The following is a 20,703-nucleotide window of genomic DNA, read 5'->3' on the forward strand; positions in this document are numbered from 1 at the left end:
CCGGATTGTTAAAAGAGTCGTCACTTCAGGTGGACGCTGTGTGTAGGAGCTCGCCATGCACTGCATTCAATATTCTTCTACAGGGTGCAGGACCCACAAATGCTACCTCATACGAGCAATACTGGAAGACAAAAGGGACGAAGACCCGATGTCAAGGGGAAAAGGAAAAGCATACGGTCGAAATGTAAAATATCTCTTACAGCTGCCAAGAAAGCACAACGACGCGCAGCGCCGTTCATTCTGTCGCGCGTTGGTTGTGGTGAGCAGCTTTTAGCTCGCTGCAGTCAGCTTCCGCAGGACACATCGAGCTTTCTAAGATCTCAGCATACTGGAAACAAGATGGAAATCGAAATCACTACGACAAAGAGTCTTGAATCAAGCCAACTGCCAACTCGCGTGGCAGCGTGATTGTGGGCACAACGTCGAGTCAACCAGGTCACGCAACAGCGTTGAGGCACACCGCTAAGGCCTCTCCCGTCTGTCGTTCGAGACAATCAGAGGTGCAGCGGATGCGATGTACTAACAACCTCACGGTTAGGCATGTATTCGCTCATGTTAGCACATCATCACATTTCTCCCTTCAAAGTGGGTGGGCCCGAAGACAAGGGTTTTCGGGTTTGAGGTGTCTTCATCCTGTCGCCCATCCCCTTTCACTGGAGACGAAAGGCTACGAGCGAAACCGTCACAGCCTCAGCCAGCGTACATGATGCACGTCATGAAAATATGACCATACATGGCATCATGCCTCCCCCAATTCCACGGCATTCGTCCATGAATAGACGCAGGCCCCCATTGAGAGAGAAGCTTACACAGAACCGAGGTACGATATCCTGCTTGTCTCTATCACTTTTGCCAAACCGACACATTCGATGGTTTTGTTCCTCTCCTCCCTTCCTGTACGAGTATCAGAGTCTTGAGTCAATCCGATAGGGTGCATTCCTCCAGGTGGCATTCTGTTGCGGTTCAAGAACGGTAAAATTCCCGGTGGTCATCCACTGTCCGCCGTCTACCACGATATTGGCGCCGGTGATATAGCTGCAACAAAGGCAGGATAAACCCAAGGTACGCATCTTGCTGTTACCACTGGATCGTAGTGGTTCTCCACAAGCCTGTAAATTTTTCGAAAGTGTTTGCCTGGTTGCTTGTAGTCTTCGACCCCCGGGAAATAAGCGCTTTTCGTGGGGATCACTGGCTGGCAGCATCCCCAATTATCACCCTTTAGGCCTCGAAAAACGTTGCCGGTTTGCTCGAGCTTCGACTGAACACAGACAGAATCCCTTTCCGTGCATCTACTACAATGGGATCAAGGTTCTGCCAAGGACTACTAAGTTAAAAGAAGGAGTTGCTGTGTTTTTAAAACCGAGTATAGCAACATTCATCTTTTTTATGAGATTGCTGTTTGCATGTAGCGGCCAACAATTCGCATTTCCATTTTCCCCACGACACGAGGGGAGGGCGCCACCGATTACAGTACACTTGAATACACATATGAGAACGTAGAAAGATACAAAAAAAGTATGTTGGATAGGTTAGATATCTAGGTAGTGCGCTTATGAGTATATGTTGCTATATATTGGGGAAAAGTCGAAGTTTGCCCCTGTTACCGCAGCAGTCGCATACCTTGCTTCAGGGAGACAGAGAAAGAGGGCCGCAAACGCCACATCTTGCGAAGTGCCCAATCTCTGCAGAGGAATGAACCGTTGTAGCAGATCAAGGTTTCGGTTTTTTCCTTCGGCTTGGGATTCTCTCTTGACCCACACACTGGGCTCTCCAGCCAACAACAGCCCTGCATAGTTAGATTCCGCCATCGACTCTGTAGGTTTGCCACCGCTACTTCCATGGACGTCTTTTAATTCTTGTTGTGGAAACGGATTCAATTTGTTTAAGCCGACGGTATTTCGTATAGGTCCTGGTGCAATGCAGTTCACTCTAATGTTATACGGCCCCCATTCCACGGCTAAGTGTTTAGTCATGGCTTCGACGGCCGCTTTTGCTGCCCCAGCGTGAGTCTGAAGCAGTGCGGCCGTATAATGGAGAGTCATGGAAATATTCAGAATCACTTTTCCACAAGCATTTTCTCCACCTAGTCTCCCTCCTGATCCGCGACTTGCAGCAGCTGCGGCGCGCTGTATTGCAGGTTTGAAGCATTTCTCAAAGACCGTTTTCGACACAATGAATGCGCCATGTGCGTCGATCTCCATTACAGTCTTGAATCCTTTGTATGTCAGGTTTTCAGCGGAACACAGGAAATTTCCCGCGGCACCATTCACAAGAATGTCTACTTTTCCAAATTTTGCCATAGTAGTGTCCACTGCCTTCGCCACTTCGTGTTCGTCGCGCACATCCATCGCTACAGGGAAGCAGCAGCCACCGGTCTCGGAACTCAGGAGCTGAAAAAAACAGCGACACAAACCAAATGAGGATACCTTATAGTTGCATTGCTGCCCGCAAAAACGCCGGAGTACTTAAGGACTCTGCAGTACTGAAAAACGTCTGCTCAAAGAGCATAGCGATCCTTACAACAAAGCCTCATGCGCGTGCACATTTCACCAATGTGCGGATGGGTGTCACAGGCAGGAACTGTTGTCACCTGTGTCCCACGCCGTAAGAAAAGGCAGAGCGTGACAAGCAGTAACACACAAATACGCAAGGGGGAGACATTCAAGCGTCTTGATGCACCCTCTGCTACTGTGTGGAGAGAAAGCCATCTTGCCCAATCTGGGTGTTACCCCTGTCAGCAGGTCACCACGTTGTTAAACCTCAACAAGGGGCCTGTGAATGTCTGGGAAATGGATGCAGTCTCAGTCTGTGCGGCAATCTTCTGCTTTTACACTATCTTGTATCAGCATCAAATGGGTGCAAAAGGAAAAATAAGTTGAAGTCACACCTCCGCTGCCTCCTGCAGTTTCTTCTGATTCCTTGAGGCGATAACGACGGAGGCGCCATGGAGCAGGAATTGTTTTGCGATTTCTTTGCAGATGCCCGAGCCCCCACCGGTGATGAAAGCGACCTTTCCATGGACACAATCTTGCCGGAAAGAAGATTGCCTTCTGTCAGACTCCATAGCGTATTGGAGCGGTGATGCAAGCGAAAGACAACACGTGGGAAAAGAGACCCCTGTATCTGCCGAGCATTCCAAACCGTGAAAGGCAACACAGTTGACGCCCGCGGATCAACAAGGACCACGGGGGAGCCGAAAGTCAAACTACCCATAAAACGAACCAAAACTCTATCACTTGTCTCGCACAGCTGCCCATACAGCGTTGTCACGTTAGCTGAAGGATCGAGGGTTTGAAGAAGGGAATTCAATTATCCCTTGCGGGCGCAGGACATTGGTTCAGCCAATTGCAACAGGCTCAAGACCTACCCAATTAGTCCAAAAAGTCACGTCGCCCAAAACAAACCCCAGTCCACTCATTTTCTGCAGGTGGGAAGCACAGCCATGCGACGGTGGGTACTGTGTATCTGATCAGAGCTTCCGTATGCTCTACGCAGCTGGCCAAAAAAGGACTTGCTATGGTCTACCCACATTGGGTCGACGATTGAAAGAAGCTTTCGCCAGTTTTTTCTTCTTCACAGGGGAGGAAGTGGTAGGACTCTTCACGGCTGATGGGCAACGGTCAAAATAATAACCGCCCAACAAAGCAGGCATTTCCGTCAAAAAGCTAGCGGATTGCTTCCTTTCTCGCTATATCCGAATATACTTCCATATCCGAGGGGTTCTGGATAGCAGATGATTCAGCTCGTTTCTTGTCAATGGCTGAAATACGTACGGCGAGATGCCAACCCAGCGAGATGCATTTCCACCCACCCTATAATAATACCAGCAGAAGCAGCTCACCAGTAGTCAAGGACTCAAATTCTGTTGACAGTGACAGTCAGCCTCGTTCCCGGTCGACGGTATGATCGGGTAATTGGAGCTACGAAAGGCACTCTTAGAATTCACGGATGCTCTCGTTGCCACAGCACAATAGGGGTCACTATGAGTCAACAGTGTGAATCTCTGGCAGAACCAGTCCGAATAGATGTAATAATTGAAAATCATTTTTAGTTCGGAGTCTCATTTATTATACTGTTAATATACAAGTATTCCGACGTACACGGCTTCATTTGAGCGGCAGTCAACAAGTATTTGATTGCTGTTTCGATATCATGGATAATCGAAAACTGGGATCTCTCACGCATGAGCTGTGGCCGACGAGAACGGTCATATACTTGCCACGTCAACCATATTCGAGGTTCGAGTCATCCGGCAGGTGTTTTGCGTTCAAGGGTGCCGCAGACATGGCAGAAACCCTGCTGTGTGCCGTGCCACTCTCTATATAAGCGAGGCTTCAGCTGATTTCGCACACTGTGGTACTCACTCGTGCGTCCAATCCTACCAGTGAATTCAACTGCGGCGACGTAAATGCACCAAGGGACACGGGGTCTTGAAACCTTCTCGTACCTCGGCAACCGCTGGTTCCGGCACCGTACCACATGTTACTACCAGTGTGGTAAGCTGGGGATTGAGAAGAAGAAGATGATCCGCAAAAAACCGGGACGTGGTTTTCTGAGTAGCCGCATTCCGAATGTTTCAAAAACGTGCCGGTTGTGCTTGCTGGAGCGGTAGTAGGCAGTCTCAAAAGAGAAACTCTTACCACTTAGTTCCACAAGTCTGCAGTCGCGCTGCCGCTAATTTGTCATATTTGTTTCATTGACCTTTGCGTGCAGTCGAGTAACCTGTGAGAGAACTTAATCTTCGTGCCTCGCGATGCCGCAATGCGGCCACTCACCGAACCACTCGTGTGCTCTTGCAGAACCGCAAGCGAGAGATCAGGCAGCACGAATCATTTTTTCCCCAGTCTGTGAGCATTTGCCGCTGGTCTTGATCTGGTCAAGGTGTGGGCACACCTCGCTACCTCGTGTGATGATACACTCGTGCTCCAGCTTTTACAGTTCCTTCATACATTCACAACGCATTCCGCTCAACGCCATGCATGTCTCCCATTTTGACCACCTGTTACGTTGCGCCAGGGTAGTAGTTGCAGGCACTGTGCAACACATTCTCGTGATAAAATTCCACCAGAAATGTCCCGCTCCGTGGATGTCGGGACTGCCGGAGCCGTCGATCCAGCATGGGTCATCACCGTGAAACTGACTCTGCCCGAGTTTGGAGAGCGTGACTCGAACGGTATTCACCAACGCAATATGCTCGATGGTACGCTCACGTATGTGTCGGTTGTTGCGTTCCCTCGACCACTGCGTGACCAAATTTCGGGAAAAAAAACGAGACGGGTGTGCGAGTTCGACCACGGATATGCTTTCCACGGACTCGACGTACTGAACGCTTAACTAAAATACCATACTCCCAAAACCTACGCTCCAGCACTCCCCCCATTCTCACCCGAGTACAGTTCACTCGGTACTTCTCTAGTATAGCTGTCATCGTACCAGCCTTCCTCAACTCCACTGGGTTCCTCCACGTGAATCATGTGTTCTTCACCCGCGCCAAAGGACGTGAGGAAATTTTCACCTTCTGTAAAGGCTGAGAAAGAATCATGAGGCTGATCGGCCTCCCTTGTCCCAGATTCTGTTGTTCTGTCAAAAAATGACAGACCCTGACTGTGGGCAGCTTCCACATACTTCTCGAGATCTTTTTCCAGTTTGCACTCCGCATTTCTGAGATTCTCTTGCTGTTCCTGCTTCTCTGACAGTCGAAGTTTTCTCAGCATTCTCAGCTGGCGTGCAAGAGCGTCACTTCTCCCTTTTTCGTGGTCCAGAAGAAATGTTTTCTCCTCTAGAGCAGCTTGTGTCCTCTTTAACTCTGAAGACAGTACACGAATCTGCTGACGTTGCTCTTCCACCACCGCCCCAAGGTTCTCCTTCGGGTACACACGTCGGCGCAACCTCGTCTCTTGCTCCCGTCGAACCAGCACCATCAGCTCCTCCAGGTCTGTACGCAGTGGCATCAGTTCCAAACTGGGTACCTGTGGACACTCGACTGTAAAGGGGAGCGCTAAGCGTGGCCTGGGAGAATCAATAGACGACCCGGAACACGGGGTTTGTCTCCCATATATCTGAGCAATAGGGTGAATGCGTTGCAATACACATGATGGAAACCAGTGTGTGTCAAGCAGTTCTCGAATCTGGGCCGCTAATAACCGGAAAGGCACAGGCATACAAAGAGGCATGCACAGAAATACACTTCAGGTCTGTTTCTTCCGAAAGACATAGGTGATGGGCCAACGGCAGCCGACTCACAGTTGGGTTATCACTTGTGACAGAGTGACAAGGATGCATCGCATATCGCACAGCTAGGAAAAAAACGTGCAGCTATCCTGAAGCCACTTTGCTTCGGAACACGCTTAATCGTGAGCGTGGGTGCGCAACGCTGTCACGACGACGAAACGGCACCCACGGACGCTCTCTCGGATCAGGCAATAGCAGAGGAAGGTCCGCCCTGAACTAAAACCTTCATTCTGCTGAACATGCAAATGAATATCGCTGTGTAGGCATACGAGACGCCCAAACGGGAGTCTAGTGCACCTCGATGCGCCCTGAAAAACGCGAGATGGGGTCTTGCTTACCTCTCTGGGTCAGCTGTACGTTAATAAGTTCGTTATCGAAGAATGCGCCATATTCTGCGACTTGCGGTGCCGACACTCTAAACCTCGTCGTCCACCGATGGCAAACTGTCTCTCTGTCCGACTTTGTCATATTCCCAGGGTAGCGTTCAACGTCGGATGTGGCTACACCAGAAACTGGGCTCCAGTTGACAGTGGAAGGAACAGGTGGGCTTCTGTTTCTCCCTTGAGAGCGGCCACAGGACCGACAGCGCAAATGACTCAGAGTATAATTCGGTGACGAAGGAAGAGATTCTTGCTCCGATGAGGAATGAGGGGACCGGTTGCCAGTTGACACGGACAGCGATGCAGGCAATTCAGGCTCCGAGCGGGAAGTCGAGACTAGTTTTTCTCTGTAGTACACATGCGGACCCAAATGGCTTTCGACGCAAGTACGGCCGCTAGCCGGCCGCCCCCGAAAATTCTTGTCGTCTTCTGTACGACCAGAAAACGACATACTTTCCATGCAGCACCGACTCTGGCGATATGTGAAGACAGGGACTAAAAAGGTTGAGAACATCAAAGAAGATAGCGCCTAATACATGCGGAAGTTTCAGATTCAAAGAAAGGAGACCCCAGCTGACGAAAAACGGCAAGATTTGACAGAACGCAACTGGCGGTATCGACCTGCGTTGCCACAAGGATACAGTCGGGGATCACACTGGGCCAACCGTGGCGAGAACGGTCCCAACAGTATTTAATGTCTGCCTTCCGTGGCCTACTCGGCGCAAGTTTTCCCAGTGCAGGTTTTGAGACTGCATATCGCCACGTCACGTAGCTTGTTGCTAGACAGGGCAACTAAAGCGTCACAAACTGCGGAATCAGGAGGAAAAAGAAGGCGATTTGCCGCGATATCTCAACGGACGAAAACGCTGGACGTCTCCTGCGCACCACGCAGCGGGTCAAATTTGCTCTCTCGATGCCGTGCGGTCAATGGAGTACATCTCTAAATTCCTTCAAAATTTATCTGTCGTATCCCCCGATGCCCGCCGGTCTTCGTCACTCCCGGAGGAACTCATTCCAGCAGCTGTATTGCGCTTGCATCCCCTACTTTCCGAGCCTCGTCGGTGACCCAGCGCCTACTTCAATCACACAGTATAGATTGAGTTCTTGCGCTGAATTCTTGGCTGAACATGCAGCCTTACAATCGACAGCTGCCGCCGTTTCGCAACATGGAGCCAGTGTAGTAGCTTTCGCGCTGCTACACAGCATCGACACCTGGTGCAAAACTACTGAGAGTTCAATTGACAGTCCAGCTCAGGAGGAACCAGGATATCGTCCTGTGTGTGCTCAGAGAGGTAAGTCAGAGAAAAATTCCACATGCAGTTATCTACGAATCTCCACCTGGATTCGCGAATTCCCGTCGATCTTCCTATCCGGAAGAATAGGCGCTAGCTAGCTTGCAGCTTTTGTATGAGTAAACCGGTGGGGGACGGGTGCACCCGCATGCAATACGTAACACTCGGCGGGGTTGCGTGTGATGCGAACAGCTGCTGCCCCGACAAGAAAAAAAGCGTAGAGCGGTCCGACATGAATGTGGTTCTGTGTTAATTTGAATTGTTTCATGTGCTGCATTTCTCTCCAGCTTGTGTGGAAGGCACTGCTGTTGTGAAATGGTGTCTTACCGCTGTTGATGTTGACCCCACATGTTACATGTGATCGTCCCAAAGAGTGTCAGAAGCATCTATTTCGTCCGTTGCCAGCCTCGGAGAGGAGGCGCTGATATTGCGGTATGAGCAACGTTCCTGTGTTGTTCAACCTTTTTTTCACATTCTGTGTGCACTATCTGTTGCATCTGCTGGGGCGAAACAGGGTAGAGTGTTTGTTGCCGAGGAGCGTGACGACCGAAGATTGTCCAGGTGATTGTGTTGTACACTGTCAGGCACTTACGAAGACTCGTGATTGTCGATTGTCCCGGTGGGATGCCGCTGACGACAAATTTTGCATGCAACCACATATCAATTTCTGGGAGGTTCCTGTCCGTGAGTAAATTTCTGATCTTGTCCACGCCGCCGGTCAACCTCGTGTCGAGGCTAGAGACAGCCGAATTTGGAATCCATCTGTGCAGGAGAAACGCCAGGATCAGAACGAACCCCCCCGTCTTTCACCATGCGAGTCGCAGGATTAATGAAATCGTTGCTCCTGATCGCAGTGTTTGCTGTTCGTGGAACGAGGGCTGCTGATACGCAGGTGGGACCGAGCTTCCAGGCTGGTTCTCGATTGCGTCGCCTTGCTGGTGCTCCCCCTCCTGGGAATGCACCGTGGGCAGAGTACAACCAGTTTCTTGCTGAGATGTTCGAGGATCGATTTCCAGAGAGAGAGCCAACCCCATTGTTTGATGATTCTATTTTGGGTCGTCTTCTTCGGCAACGACCTTCTCCGACGCCCACTCGGCGGCCGGAAACCTTCAGCAGTGGAGAGCTCGGTTTACGAGTCCAAGCGTTGCTGAACAATCCACAGCATTTCCCAAAGTTGCAAGAACTCTTGGTTCAAGAGGCTGAGGCAGTCGAACGGCACATGTATAAACAAGCGCAGAAAAACGCTATGGATGCGCATCTTCAAAACGCTTCTCCGATTCAGGAAGTAGCTGATCAGCTGCGAGATCTTCCTGATCCCACTCCTACGATTCAGGAAGTAGCTGATCAGCTGCGAGATCTTCCTGATCCCACTCCTCCGCCCCCGCCAACTCCAGAGGGCGGCAGAGGAGCGCGACTGGCACATCTACTTTTGCAGCTTTTAGAGGCGACAGAGGGTCGGCCGGGTCCGTTCCCGAAAAATTAAAAAACCTAACCCCGTTCCTGTTTTCTGCAGTGCCTCCCCGCCTGGTAGAGCCCCTCACAGCATGCTAGTCTGAGGACGTTTTCTGCAAAGGGAGCAGAAGGATCAGTCTGTATGCAACTTTAGTGTACCCTGGTGGAGCGCGGATGCGGTACAGGAGCTCGTATTCTGGGTGTGAAATAGCGAACTGTGTTCCAATTGAGGGTCCGGCAATGGGAAGATTCCGAGTCTGTGGCCTCTACTCTCAGACTGTTCGGTAGTTAATTTAGTCGGGCCACCTTAAGCGACTTCCCGTGTTTTGCGCACCGCTTGTACGAAAGTCATCCAAAGCACGTGTCGTATCGGAGAGGAATCTCCCATGGAGGACAGACACAGGCGACGGCAATGGCCGGAGCTGATGGCACTGTGACACTTTTTTGGGGGGACACTTTTTTTGGGCGATGAGGCGCAGCAAACGAGGAAAGTTTCTTGTTGCGGGTGGACGGCGCCGGGATATGCCCCATTTGGGGGGTGAAGCGTCTGTGGGACGAAACGTGTAATCGCGGGAACTGATGTGCGTGGAATGAAGGGTCACCGGAACGGTAGCGTGCGCATGTGTTTTTTTTGCAATATTGTTGCCGGGGGGATGTTATAACACCAAAAGAGTGTTTTACGTGGCGCCAAACATTTATGACTCTTGGTGCATTAGAGTTGTCTGTGAGTTTGACGCGCATGTGCCAAAAACGCGAGAAACCTTAACGCCGTCAATACTGTGTGAACATGCATCAATCGGACCAGCTGCTGGCACCACGCGGTCAGCCCACTGATGGTTATTGCCTGCTGGTCGAGCGGACGGTAGTCGGGCGTTCCCACTGTGATTTAATTAATGCTAAACGAATGTTCTTTTGCCAAACGTAACCATAGGCACCGAGAAACACCAAATTCGGTTTAGTGGCTCGACTCATCAAAACCGCTCTTAACAATAAAGGGATTTTCTCATCAGCGCCCCCCACGTGAGGGGACCATAAATGGCGTATAAACGCTTTCAGTGGAGTGTTGGGCTAATTGCGAATTCGTGTGTAATTCGCGTGTGCCTGAACTGTTTCCATGGAAAAGACGTACGGGAATTCGGAAGGCTTGTCAACAGATAACTGGTTCCCGACGGAATCGCAACGCCTCGCTCACCACTCGGCTGGCCCAGAACGAGACGCTGCTGGGTCTTGCGTTTTGGACGAGGATTCGGCACCCGGATATGACGAGGGCCTCCGTCTCTCGGTTGCGCCGTGGTGTGCCGTTGAGAAGGGGCGAGCTGAACCGAGCCGAAGTCCGGTAGGCGAACCAGAACCAACAGGTGTCGACTGCGTCGCGATGTCCCTGCTTGAAATCGTGGGACGAACCATACCGGGGCGGAAACGGCCTCCTTCCCAGTCGTCTTGAAACACAGACGATGAAATGGATCCGATTGCCAATTTGGGGGGAACCGACATGAACGGCGTTCCGCGCGGGCGCGACAAAGCAACTTGCTTCCTGATCTTATCATACACGGAGTCTTCCTCCTCCTCGCTGAGCGTGGGTGAGTTCATTAAAGCTACCAATCTGGGGCTCATAGCCCCCAAATCTGCTGGCTCCTTTCTCGGCGGTGGATTCTGAGCGTCCCGTGGACTGGCCGGTTCAAGTCTGAAGCGGCTTGTAGGTAACGCGTCTCTCGTACTTTCCGATTCTTCGGCACAGAAGCACATACAAGCATACAGACTGAAAACCACGGCGAAGCACACCACTGAATCAAAGAAAATCTTCCTTGTAGTTTTGAAACGGCGAACAGTTGCTCTGGGTGCACTCCAGGAAGCATAACCTTTTCTGACTGCGAAACTGTCGTTGCTGAATAACCTGAGGCCAGCCCTAGGAAACGGGGCATGGTAAGAGGCACCCAGTCCCCGTAATCTCTCCAACCGGTCCCCCCCGTGCTGGGGGGTGACGGCCCAGGAAAGCATCTCGATAGAGCGCAGTTGTTGCTGACACATTGTCGTCATGCTGTCATTTGCCAGAGTAAGACAGAAGGCTTAGTTGTGGGAACAATGTACAAAGATTCAGGCGAAAAACGCGTCCGGTGTAGGAAGAAAAAACGGCAGTATCGGACGTTCCCCCAGGCGGCGCACGGTTAGTGCCTTCTGGGACGCGTGGAGTCTGTTTGCGACGCGGTTACGCGACGCGAGGTGTTTCGTGTGTCGAGACGCTTCGCTCCATGGGTGCATGAATCGCTCGACCACGGGTGGGCCATTTCTGGCGGCAACTCGAAGAGCAACTTCTTGTCTTCCAGCTTGTGTTCGCGACGCCGCCGGTGAGTGTTGTCCCCCTGAAAGTGACTCGGAAAAAACCCGAAATAGCGGCGTGCTGGACACCCCCATTTCGCTAGAAACGGTAGATCCGAGGGAGGCAGATGCTTGGTACGTCCAAGGAAGACAGGGCGCAGAATGGGGAGAGATTGCTGGCATAGAGTACCATTCTGTTACGAGCAATTCGGTGGGACAGCTGGTGGCGTGCTCGGTACCGCGAGTCAGGGGACTGTCCAAAGTTTCAGAAACGAGCAATAAAAGGGGCTTCATGTATCCAGCGCGGAACAGAAGGTGACAGCCAGAAGATAGGTGTAATTTGACTCTAAGCTGGCAGCCTACAGCCTATGCATCCCTCGTAGGGATCTGCCGTTCCCGTTGTATTTGGCAGTTTATTGAATAGTCACCGTTTATTCGTTGTTTGCTAGTTACATGGCATACACTGAGCTGCTTTTTTCTTGCCAAAAGATGATGCGAACAGACCTCGGTAGAACAGAACATATCTCTCATCGTCGGCCAACCCAGTGGGTAGCACCGGCTCTACGCTAGAGCTCCACGGGATCATAAACGACGACCCAAAGAAATGCCACCAGCTCTAGTTAATTCCCCTGAGAACTCTAAGGCTTCAAAAGTAGCGTGAATTGATTTCCATTATTGCCATCTAAACGCCCAGACGCGTTTCGCCGCGATTTGCCGAAGAGAAACCGTAGACCAAACAAAGTAGGGTAAGGACTGTCGCAATTGAGGAAGATAAAATGGACAGCGGTGGATTATAGATCCTTTTTCTCGAAGGCACCTTCGCTTTTAACATGCATGAAGGAAACGAATCGTAGTGGGTACAGGCAGCGAAACTCATGCTGCATGCCGACATCACAACACCGACTTCATTCCGGAGCAGCTGCGTGCCGCTATGTAGAGGGACGTTAAGCATCAGTGTTAATCGATTTCGTTTTCTCTATACACGCATGCAGTCTGACCACTACTTGTCACGTGGTGACTCCTCACGGTACAAGTCGAACCTTGGCAGTAGAATTTCAGTCTACCCGCACAGTCTGCCCTGACCCACGCGTGGCGGGCATACTGCGGAGATCTACCGAGTGTGTATGGGGGCCATGGAGGCGACGGTACGAGACATGTGTGGTGCCGCTACCACTCGTCGAGCATGAACTGGAAACTGTTGTTCCTAAGTTATCTGTTTTGAAGAACCATGGGGACAACGCCGCACCACAACCACCAGCCATGGATCGAAAACGAGGACCCTGCCTTCCGAGTGCATCCAGGGCAGAACCAATGGCACGCGACCTTGCGGGCACTTTATACCACACTGGAAATGTTCGCCGAAGCAAAGTACTGCGCAGAATTCTTGCACGTCTGTTGCTTCTGGATGTCCAAATGTAGAAACCACAAGGTAAGATTTGACCTGGATACTTATCTGGTACGCTCTGTTGAACGGTGGAACCGAAAGTATGCCCGCACGCGTCGGAGTGAACCAGTATCGTCTGAGTCTTTTATCAATCTTCCTCCGTCGACAAATTCTTCGCACACAGAGAGCCGCAGGAAAGGCATACTCCTGGCAACATCAGAAAGCACGGTTTTCACGGTACTTGTGCGTTTTGCTTCTCCGCCGTACAGAGCGGCCGCTTTTGCCGCCCCCTCCACGGCACCGGCCTTTCGTGTACCCGGAAGATTCACTGGAGTCGGCAAAAGCTCGTTCAAAACACTTTGCTTCACCGAGTCTGCGTCGAAAGGCTTCTTCGAGTTCTCTGCTCTCCCGCCACCAAAAATTAAGCGGCGGGCTCTCTGACGCACCCTCATGGAAAGCCTGTCGCTCAGGATGCGGTTGGTGAGCAGAGGGAAGGAAGTACGGAGAGAAGTTGCGAACGCGCCTACCCAGATCTGTTTCATACTGATGTTTTCGCAGGTTGTGTCGGTAGCACGCGTAGAAGGGATCCCGGCGAGATGCCACCTTGAGAAACACTTTCCACGGAAGTCCCCAGTCACGGATGGCGGGCTGATCCTGGTAATAATACATGACTTGCCGCATCCGTTCTCCCATGTGTGAACGCAGCTCTTGCGGCGGGGTCCGCAAGATGTAGGCATCGAAACCCCCCATGTCGTCCATCGCGTGTAGCGCGGAGGTCGTTACGCGTACATTTGGAATGCTCACGTTCAACAAGCTAGAAGTAAAAGTACGGCGAAACACATTCGGCTGCGAAAAAGCGGGCACACGCACCAGAGAAGCGACAAGTTGGACAGCAGCCAAAATGGACATTTGGAAAGAGAGAACCACGGCAACACGAGTTCCAATCGCAGAGCATCTCCCGCGTCTAGCAAACACAGCCACTTATAGATCTGATTCCTTCGCGGCCTCTCACAGTTCCCTTCAAATATCCGACGTTCCCGCATCGGAACTCCCGTCTGTCGATACACGGAGAACTGCCACGAGGCCGCATTTCCTGACCCCCCCGAAAAGACGTAAGTTCACACCCATATGGTAGTGATGCGTAAGCAGAAGGGATGTAAAAGCCGGGTAAGGACATGGCCCGCGGGATGCACTGTACTGCGGGTGCGAATGCAACATCTCCAGTGGCACTCCCCTGTGCTGTCGAGCTCCACGAGCTCGCGCAGAGATAGAAAAGCACGACTCTATGGCACCTGCTAGCACGCAACGGATTTCACGTAGCGAGTGTCTCGACAGTTCTTGTCTCCTCGGGTCAGCAACACCCAGTCAGGCTCCAATGCTGGCCTGGCTCCAAGGCAAACCACTTTTCATTTTGTGTCTTGAAACCGTGCCGTATCTCTAGCGATCCGCCCACCCCTCTGTTCGCACAGGCCACACACCTAGTATGTCGAGTTTTCATTGCGTCAACGTGACTCTATATGAACTGCGGATGCAAAGCAACGCGTCCACTTCAGTCCGTCGCCTTCGCGTGGACACTATAGAGAGAGGCTGCGCAGAGAAGCGGAACAGCAGGCTCTGCTGCCATGTAGAGTCTGAGCACTAGACCGACTCTTACAGGTGAAACAGTCAAGTAGTACGCGGACACAAAAGCGTGAAACGGCACACAAACACGACTCGTGGGCAGATGTCTTCTCGACGTGAAGCGGGTATTTGCTCGTATCCACTGGCGCGTGTTTCTGGTGATCGTATCCGGATAATTCGCAACTTCTCTAAACCCCGCTGAGCGAGTTGGATCGTCCCGACAGCTTGTTTCCGACCCCAGCGTTGTGCCTCACCTTGAGTTTCCGTCTCGTACGTCGCATTGAGAAAGTCCTCTTCGTGTGGTAGTTGAAATCTTCGTCATGATATAACCCGGTCTGAGACGCAGCCGACGGTTCCCTGCCATACGCCTTCACAGGGATCGGAGGAATGACTTGCCACTTTTTGAACCCTCGGCGTGCACCGCGCCCCACCAGGCGCAGGTATTTTCCCCATAAGTTAAGATTCTTCGGCATTTTGCTTTAGCATCTTCAGTCGCCCGCTCCCCCGCAAATGCCAACACCAAAAAGCCTTGGAAAGCTGGAAAGGGCAAGAGTGTGCGGGAGAGTCGTTTTCTGCCAATGCACAATTAAAGCCATTCAGCGGGAACCTTCGCTCCGATATGTTGGAACTCCGGGGGTCTCCACGGGCGCGTCTCCTTGTCGTCAGTTGCGGCGTTGCCGCGTCACTCCGACAGCCGCTGGGAAGAAAGGCCACATGCTCCACCCAGATTCGACTTGGTTTCGAGACAAACGAAGATTGAGTCAAGCAAGTAGGCGCAACGCAGCGATCTCTCAATCACCAGTGCTCAAGGTCTCGGGCGTCACAAAGGGAGACGGGGCATGAACCCACTGTATGTAGTCGGTGTATGCGGCGGCTGTGGTGCATGTACATTCTGACAAAGAACGCCTGATAAAACAGGCGGAAAGACACAGCTGCAGGCCACCCTGCAACGAGCATCCCCGTCCGAACCCCGCGAAAACGAGCGCAGCGTTTACCGACAACGCGCCAGGGTAAGCGCTAACAGACTTGAAATGCGCAGAATGTTACACAGGAAGCTTGAGGACTTGAGAAAAAAGTCGAGTGATCTATCTCCGATGGCCATTCCGTCTAAAACTGCAAGCTTTAGAGAAGGTGGAACAGCTGCAGGCCATCTCCTAGGTACTGATGTAGAAGACCAACGGATTTTTTCGGGGCTGCATGCAAGGAGAAACGTGACAGTTTGCTGGTTGAGGGCGGGACAGCAACTTCACCCGTAACACTGGTACCGGTTAAACCATCTTTGCTTCAGTAAGAAAGTATACTAAAGCTCACCAGTGAGCAACGCTTGTGTGGAGTGTCGTCGTCCGGGAAGAAGAGCTTATTTTCCTCGTTGCTCCCGGTGTGCAGTTTTCTCTTCAAACCGTTCCCCTCCTTGCCTACATGCATGCATGTACACGCCTCGCAATTCGCTTTCTTGCCTGTCTCTAGGGATTCCTCCACCAAAACAGAACTGCCGTTGTCTCTTCAAGCGCATATCGTCTCAAATGGGCGTCTGAACTGGCCGTTCAAGCTACGAAGAAAATCTCTTCTCTGCACGCAACAAACACACACCTGGGTCGTCTTCCTGTTTCACATCGGCGTCTGGTTGAACGTACCGGTGAGAGACTCCTGCTCCTTCGAAAGCGCAAGCAACTTTTTCTCAGCTGAAGCTGGAAGCGGGCTGCGTCTTTGTCCGGACTTTCCACTGTCTGATTCCACCTTGTCGTCTCCGTTTCCCGCGTTTTTCCCCCGCACTCTGCCTTTGCCTAACTTGCCAAACACATCCGCGCCAGGCCGCGCCCCTTTTTTTCAGATCGGTTTGCCTCCTTCCTCTTTTTCCGCCAGGAGTTAGTTCCTCTTCACTCCTATCACATCGCACGTGCATCTCGAGTTCGCAAACCAGTCCGGTTCCTCACCGGATGCAGCTGCTGCGAAATCCTGAACGTGCCCGCGGCTCAGAGACTTCCTGCTGAGAGTGGGCGGCGCTTTTCGACTCTCCGAGAGTGCATCCTGGGCGAGACAGAAGAAGGCCTGAAGCCGAATTCTTTGCAGGCCAACTCCTGCAGAGAGTTGACAGACCAGGCGCACTGCGCCGAAGATTGTGTGGCAATAATCCTTCAACCTCGCCCCGATGACGCTCCTCCACTTTTTCGCCAGCAGCGTCTGCTGCTTCGGACCGATCTACGCTGTCTACAAGGCGACGGAAGTGTAAGGACGTATTCCGTCTACGAATGCGAAAAGCTCGGGCCAGCAACCGCTCCCCGATCAGAGTCAAAATGGCCTGAAGGCTCGCACGTCTACACTGGGATTGGAGCTCTTTCCTGGACTGCTGGGCGCCGTCTCCGGGGGCTCCTGGGTGAACCACTCGTCCCGTCTTTGGTTTCGTTGCACGGTGACGTTCCACAGAGATTATGGCAGATATAGAGCCGTCTCAAAACCCATCTGCAGGCGGGAGTTTTGTCCACTTCGAAATCCTGGAAAAGACGCTCAAAGCGATATCCGAAGGGTTAGAGAGCATTCAAGGTTGAACCGTTTGTAGGATGGCGTTCCGCAGTTGTTCCACTTTGGAGGACGATGTGCATCTGCTTTCTTCGTCGCTTCTGAGTAACGGTGTCGTCTCACAGAGTCGGCCACGGATTTCTCTTGTCCTTCGCTGATGCGTAGGTCGGACCAAGCCGGCACGCTGTGGCTGATCGCCCTCTCCGCCACCTCTTACCTTTTTACGCAACTTCTGAGAGTACGTCCACGCTGTGAAGAAACTGGTGGTGCCGTGGAAATCATGAAAATATGCCGAAGTTGAATCCGTCAAAAAACGATTTCCTATCGTCTCATTAGCCTCTACGCGCGCTGGGGTGCGCTTCCGGAGGTTTTTGATTTTGCCTCTCTGTAGCTGCACACGGTTTGAAATCGATGGTGTCGCTGAACACTTCCGGGCGTCTAAGTTGTGATTTTTTCGACCGGATTTGGAGCCTGCCGTGGAGCGGCAGATATGTGGATACACACGAGGGTAACGCATATACGTGGGCCTGTGTTGCGTAGCAACCTGGGGGGTGCGGAGGGTGCCCTCGTGACTCTCGGCGACTGGCGCCCTACTGTGTTTTCGTCCACATCTGGTCTTTTGTTCCCCGCGTCTGTCACAGACCTGGTGTTTGCAGAGTTTTTTTGACCTCTTGCGTGCTCAGAGCTTGGTTGTCGCGTCTTTGGTTCCGGCCACCTGTCACCTTTACTTTGTCTGTGAGGTACGGAAAGTGGGAAATGGACCTGATTCCTCGTTAGGTCTCGTCACCTTTAGCCTCGCCGCTTGACAGGTGCATGGCCGTCGCTGAGGACGCTCCTCCGGTTACTTTTTTGCTGCTCGGGAGTCTTTCAGAAAGCTCTTAGCTGCAGTGCCTCTGCTGTGGATCTGCCTGTCCTTCGTTGGCTTTCCAGCATCTCTTCGTTCATTGTTCCATTGCGTCTCTCTCCTCAACCTGTGAATCGCCAGGCCTTCACGCAGATCCTTTGGGGCGTCATGGAGGTCATCGGTCTCTACTTCGTAGTTCACCACAGGTCAGTACGGCACTGGCGAAGCATCTCTGCTGTGGATGCCGGACAGCGGAGCGACATTCCGGTAGTTTTTCAGGCGACCCTAGGAGAAACGCCTCGTGTGATAGACCTAACTATTCCGTACAGACTAACATCAGGACGGAGACTACCAAAGTGAATATCATGATATTCGTGGAGCTTGCATACAAATGTTGGTTTTTCAAATATATGCTGGACACGTAGGAGTGTCCATTCACCGGCTTTTCATCCTACCGACAGTTACTCCCTGTACCATTTCAAGACGACACCGCAGTTGAGTCGCCGGCAACATGTCATGGCTGTCTCCAGAGCCTTCCAGAGAAGTTTTGGTTTTCTTCGTCGACAGGACTGCAATGACGTTCGACGCGGATTCGCGCCTGCTGAGTATTGGGCTCGGCTGGTCCTTCGCCCACTCTCTCTTCACCAATCTCTTGCCCATCATCTCAAGTAAGGTTATCGATGAACCCGCTTGGTGGCGGATAACTATGTTTGCTTTCGACTCATGCCGGAGCTTTCCGTGGGGCCTGTTTCCGCCTTTGCCCCGGGTGCACCTTTCTGAGTGTCCAGTTTGTGCGATTCACGCAGGTGCCCGGACTGTGGCGTTCCACTGGAAGTTCCTCTACGGTGCTTTGTCGGCAAATGTTTCCAGCGTAGGTCTTTTCGTCCTCAACACAGGAGTCGCTCGACTCAGGGAACGGCTGAGCGTCGCTGGATTCGGCTCCCACCCTAGCGTTCACTCCGTAGCCGCGTTTCACAGGTAGGTCTTGGTTTTGGTACGTATGCTTCTGCGTAGAGGCAATGAACAGGGCTATGGCTTTTTGGCGTATGTGGCCGCCTGAAACTACGCTGGTAGAACTCGGGGTTGTCGCCTCCAAACTGAGGGCCTGCCAGCGGCTAGGTGATGAGCTGGACACGGGATCGTGTCGTCACCTCCAGTTGCTACCTTCGGTGTCGTGAGAGAAGAACACGCCTGATCAATCTTCCAGTTGCGTCTCCTCCATGGGGTTGTAAGATCCGCTCTCATGGTCATGTCGAGAAAGCGACCAGGAGCCCGAACGTGCATCTCGCAAAAACAGGAGCCAGCTTCTGGATCTCAAGACCCTGTTTTAATTGTGCATCAGGCGGCATTTACGGTTCTCCACAACACACGTAAAGAACAGGTTTTTCCTACAATCGTATTTTTCCTTTATTTTCCCCTCACAGGCTTCTTTGGTGGCGTTAACAGTGCTAGTTTTCCTTGCTACGCGGCGTAAGCAGCCGCGCCCAGCCGCTACTACACCGGCTGTACTGGCAGCAACGCTCTTGCTCTTCCCGTATGTCAGCAGGTATGTCCGGTGAACGAATCTGGAATGTATACGGAGGGAAGATATCCGAAACAAAGGCAGCTACCGTAGGTTTCGTGCTGGTGAACCAGCAATGTGAGAAAATAGAACAACCTGCGTCAGGTGCTCGACGACGAGCCGGTGTTGGACCACAGTCACACCGTTATTCGACAATGTGTCTCCCTGTCCCTTGACCCCGTCCAGAGCTAAAATGGTTGAGTGCCGAAACGAAAGTTCTGCTTGCTGTTAGACGAGTGCTGGGTGGCACTCTTCCCGACACTGCAACTAACGCTTTTGTCTCGCGTCGTTTCTCGTTTACGGAGACGCGTGTTTTCCTCTGTTTGTTCGTGTTTCTTCAGCCGGCTTCTTCTCGGTAGCACTCCCTCTACCGCTCCTGCGGAAACTCCGGCGTGGTGGGTACAGCTCGTGCTTCAAGCAATAGTCGCTGCGTCTGTCGGGTTCTTTACGTTGCAATTGTACCGCTCTCGGGCGGCCAAGGGCACAGGCTCGCAGTCGGCGTCCACTTCGCAGCAAGGACATGGTTCCACGCAGCCCAAGCGAGAGTGAAACCAGCATGTGTATCCAGATGTGGGAATTCATGAATAAGGCAAATGGTGCAGCATCACCAACCTACCTTGCGGGCAGGTGGAGGAAGCTCGTGACACACTGTGCACATACAGCAGACCAAGACAGGCGACCTTCGGCTCACCGAAAGCAACATCTTCTGACGGGGCACTGGAGTCCACGCTCAATCACAGATTAGCTTATTTGCCGGGAGCGCGCTTTTTTATTTGAAGTGTGACGTAGCAACTTAACAAACCGCCGCCATGTTGGCCCTCGTTATAATTCTTACTTTCTCTTGCCACATTTGCGGGGCAACAGACAAGCGATGCCTGCACCACGTAGCGGACCGCCAGTGCAGCAATCATGTCTAGAGTGCCGTCTACTTTTTTCTAGAGCAGCAGTCAGCATTGGGTTGTTTCTGTTGGGTCCTGTTTATTCACCAGTATACATTGAGGCTGTGGAAGAAAAGTGGAAGAGAGCGAAGCGACATTTGCCCGTGACCGCACACGTACCAGGGCGTCCACGTATACTCGAAAGGTGGAGTATGAACGGCGGGAAAA

At 52.1% G+C, this 20,703-nt stretch overlaps 4 protein-coding genes across 4 annotated transcripts; 1 reads left to right on the forward strand and 3 right to left on the reverse strand.

Moving 5' to 3' along the window:
* Window positions 1-905: 905 nt before the first annotated feature.
* Window positions 906-3,064, reverse strand: NCLIV_046640 (hypothetical protein; the record flags this gene model as incomplete). Its single annotated transcript, XM_003884214.1, has 3 exons — window positions 906-1,035; window positions 1,621-2,390; window positions 2,888-3,064. 3 exons carry the CDS (start codon window positions 3,062-3,064, stop codon window positions 906-908), a joined length of 1,077 nt encoding a protein of 358 aa, XP_003884263.1.
* Window positions 3,065-5,357: 2,293 nt separating this feature from the next.
* Window positions 5,358-7,071, reverse strand: NCLIV_046650 (conserved hypothetical protein; the record flags this gene model as incomplete). Its single annotated transcript, XM_003884215.1, has 2 exons — window positions 5,358-5,935; window positions 6,570-7,071. 2 exons carry the CDS (start codon window positions 7,069-7,071, stop codon window positions 5,358-5,360), a joined length of 1,080 nt encoding a protein of 359 aa, XP_003884264.1.
* Window positions 7,072-13,271: 6,200 nt separating this feature from the next.
* NCLIV_046660 (conserved hypothetical protein) lies at window positions 13,272-15,148 on the reverse strand (the record flags this gene model as incomplete). Its single annotated transcript, XM_003884216.1, has 2 exons — window positions 13,272-13,901; window positions 14,930-15,148. The coding sequence occupies 2 exons, from the start codon at window positions 15,146-15,148 to the stop codon at window positions 13,272-13,274; spliced, it is 849 nt and encodes a 282-aa protein (XP_003884265.1).
* Window positions 15,149-16,824: 1,676 nt separating this feature from the next.
* On the forward strand, window positions 16,825-20,146 carry NCLIV_046670 (AGAP008757-PA, related; the record flags this gene model as incomplete). The annotated part of the gene is made up of 7 exons (XM_003884217.1): window positions 16,825-16,901; window positions 17,358-17,430; window positions 17,876-17,932; window positions 18,178-18,242; window positions 18,604-18,704; window positions 18,843-19,014; window positions 19,939-20,146. The coding sequence occupies 7 exons, from the start codon at window positions 16,825-16,827 to the stop codon at window positions 20,144-20,146; spliced, it is 753 nt and encodes a 250-aa protein (XP_003884266.1).
* Window positions 20,147-20,703: the final 557 nt, after the last annotated feature.

This window comes from Neospora caninum, chromosome X (assembly GCF_000208865.1).
Source record: "Neospora caninum Liverpool complete genome, chromosome X".
NCBI lineage: Eukaryota > Apicomplexa > Conoidasida > Eucoccidiorida > Sarcocystidae > Neospora > Neospora caninum.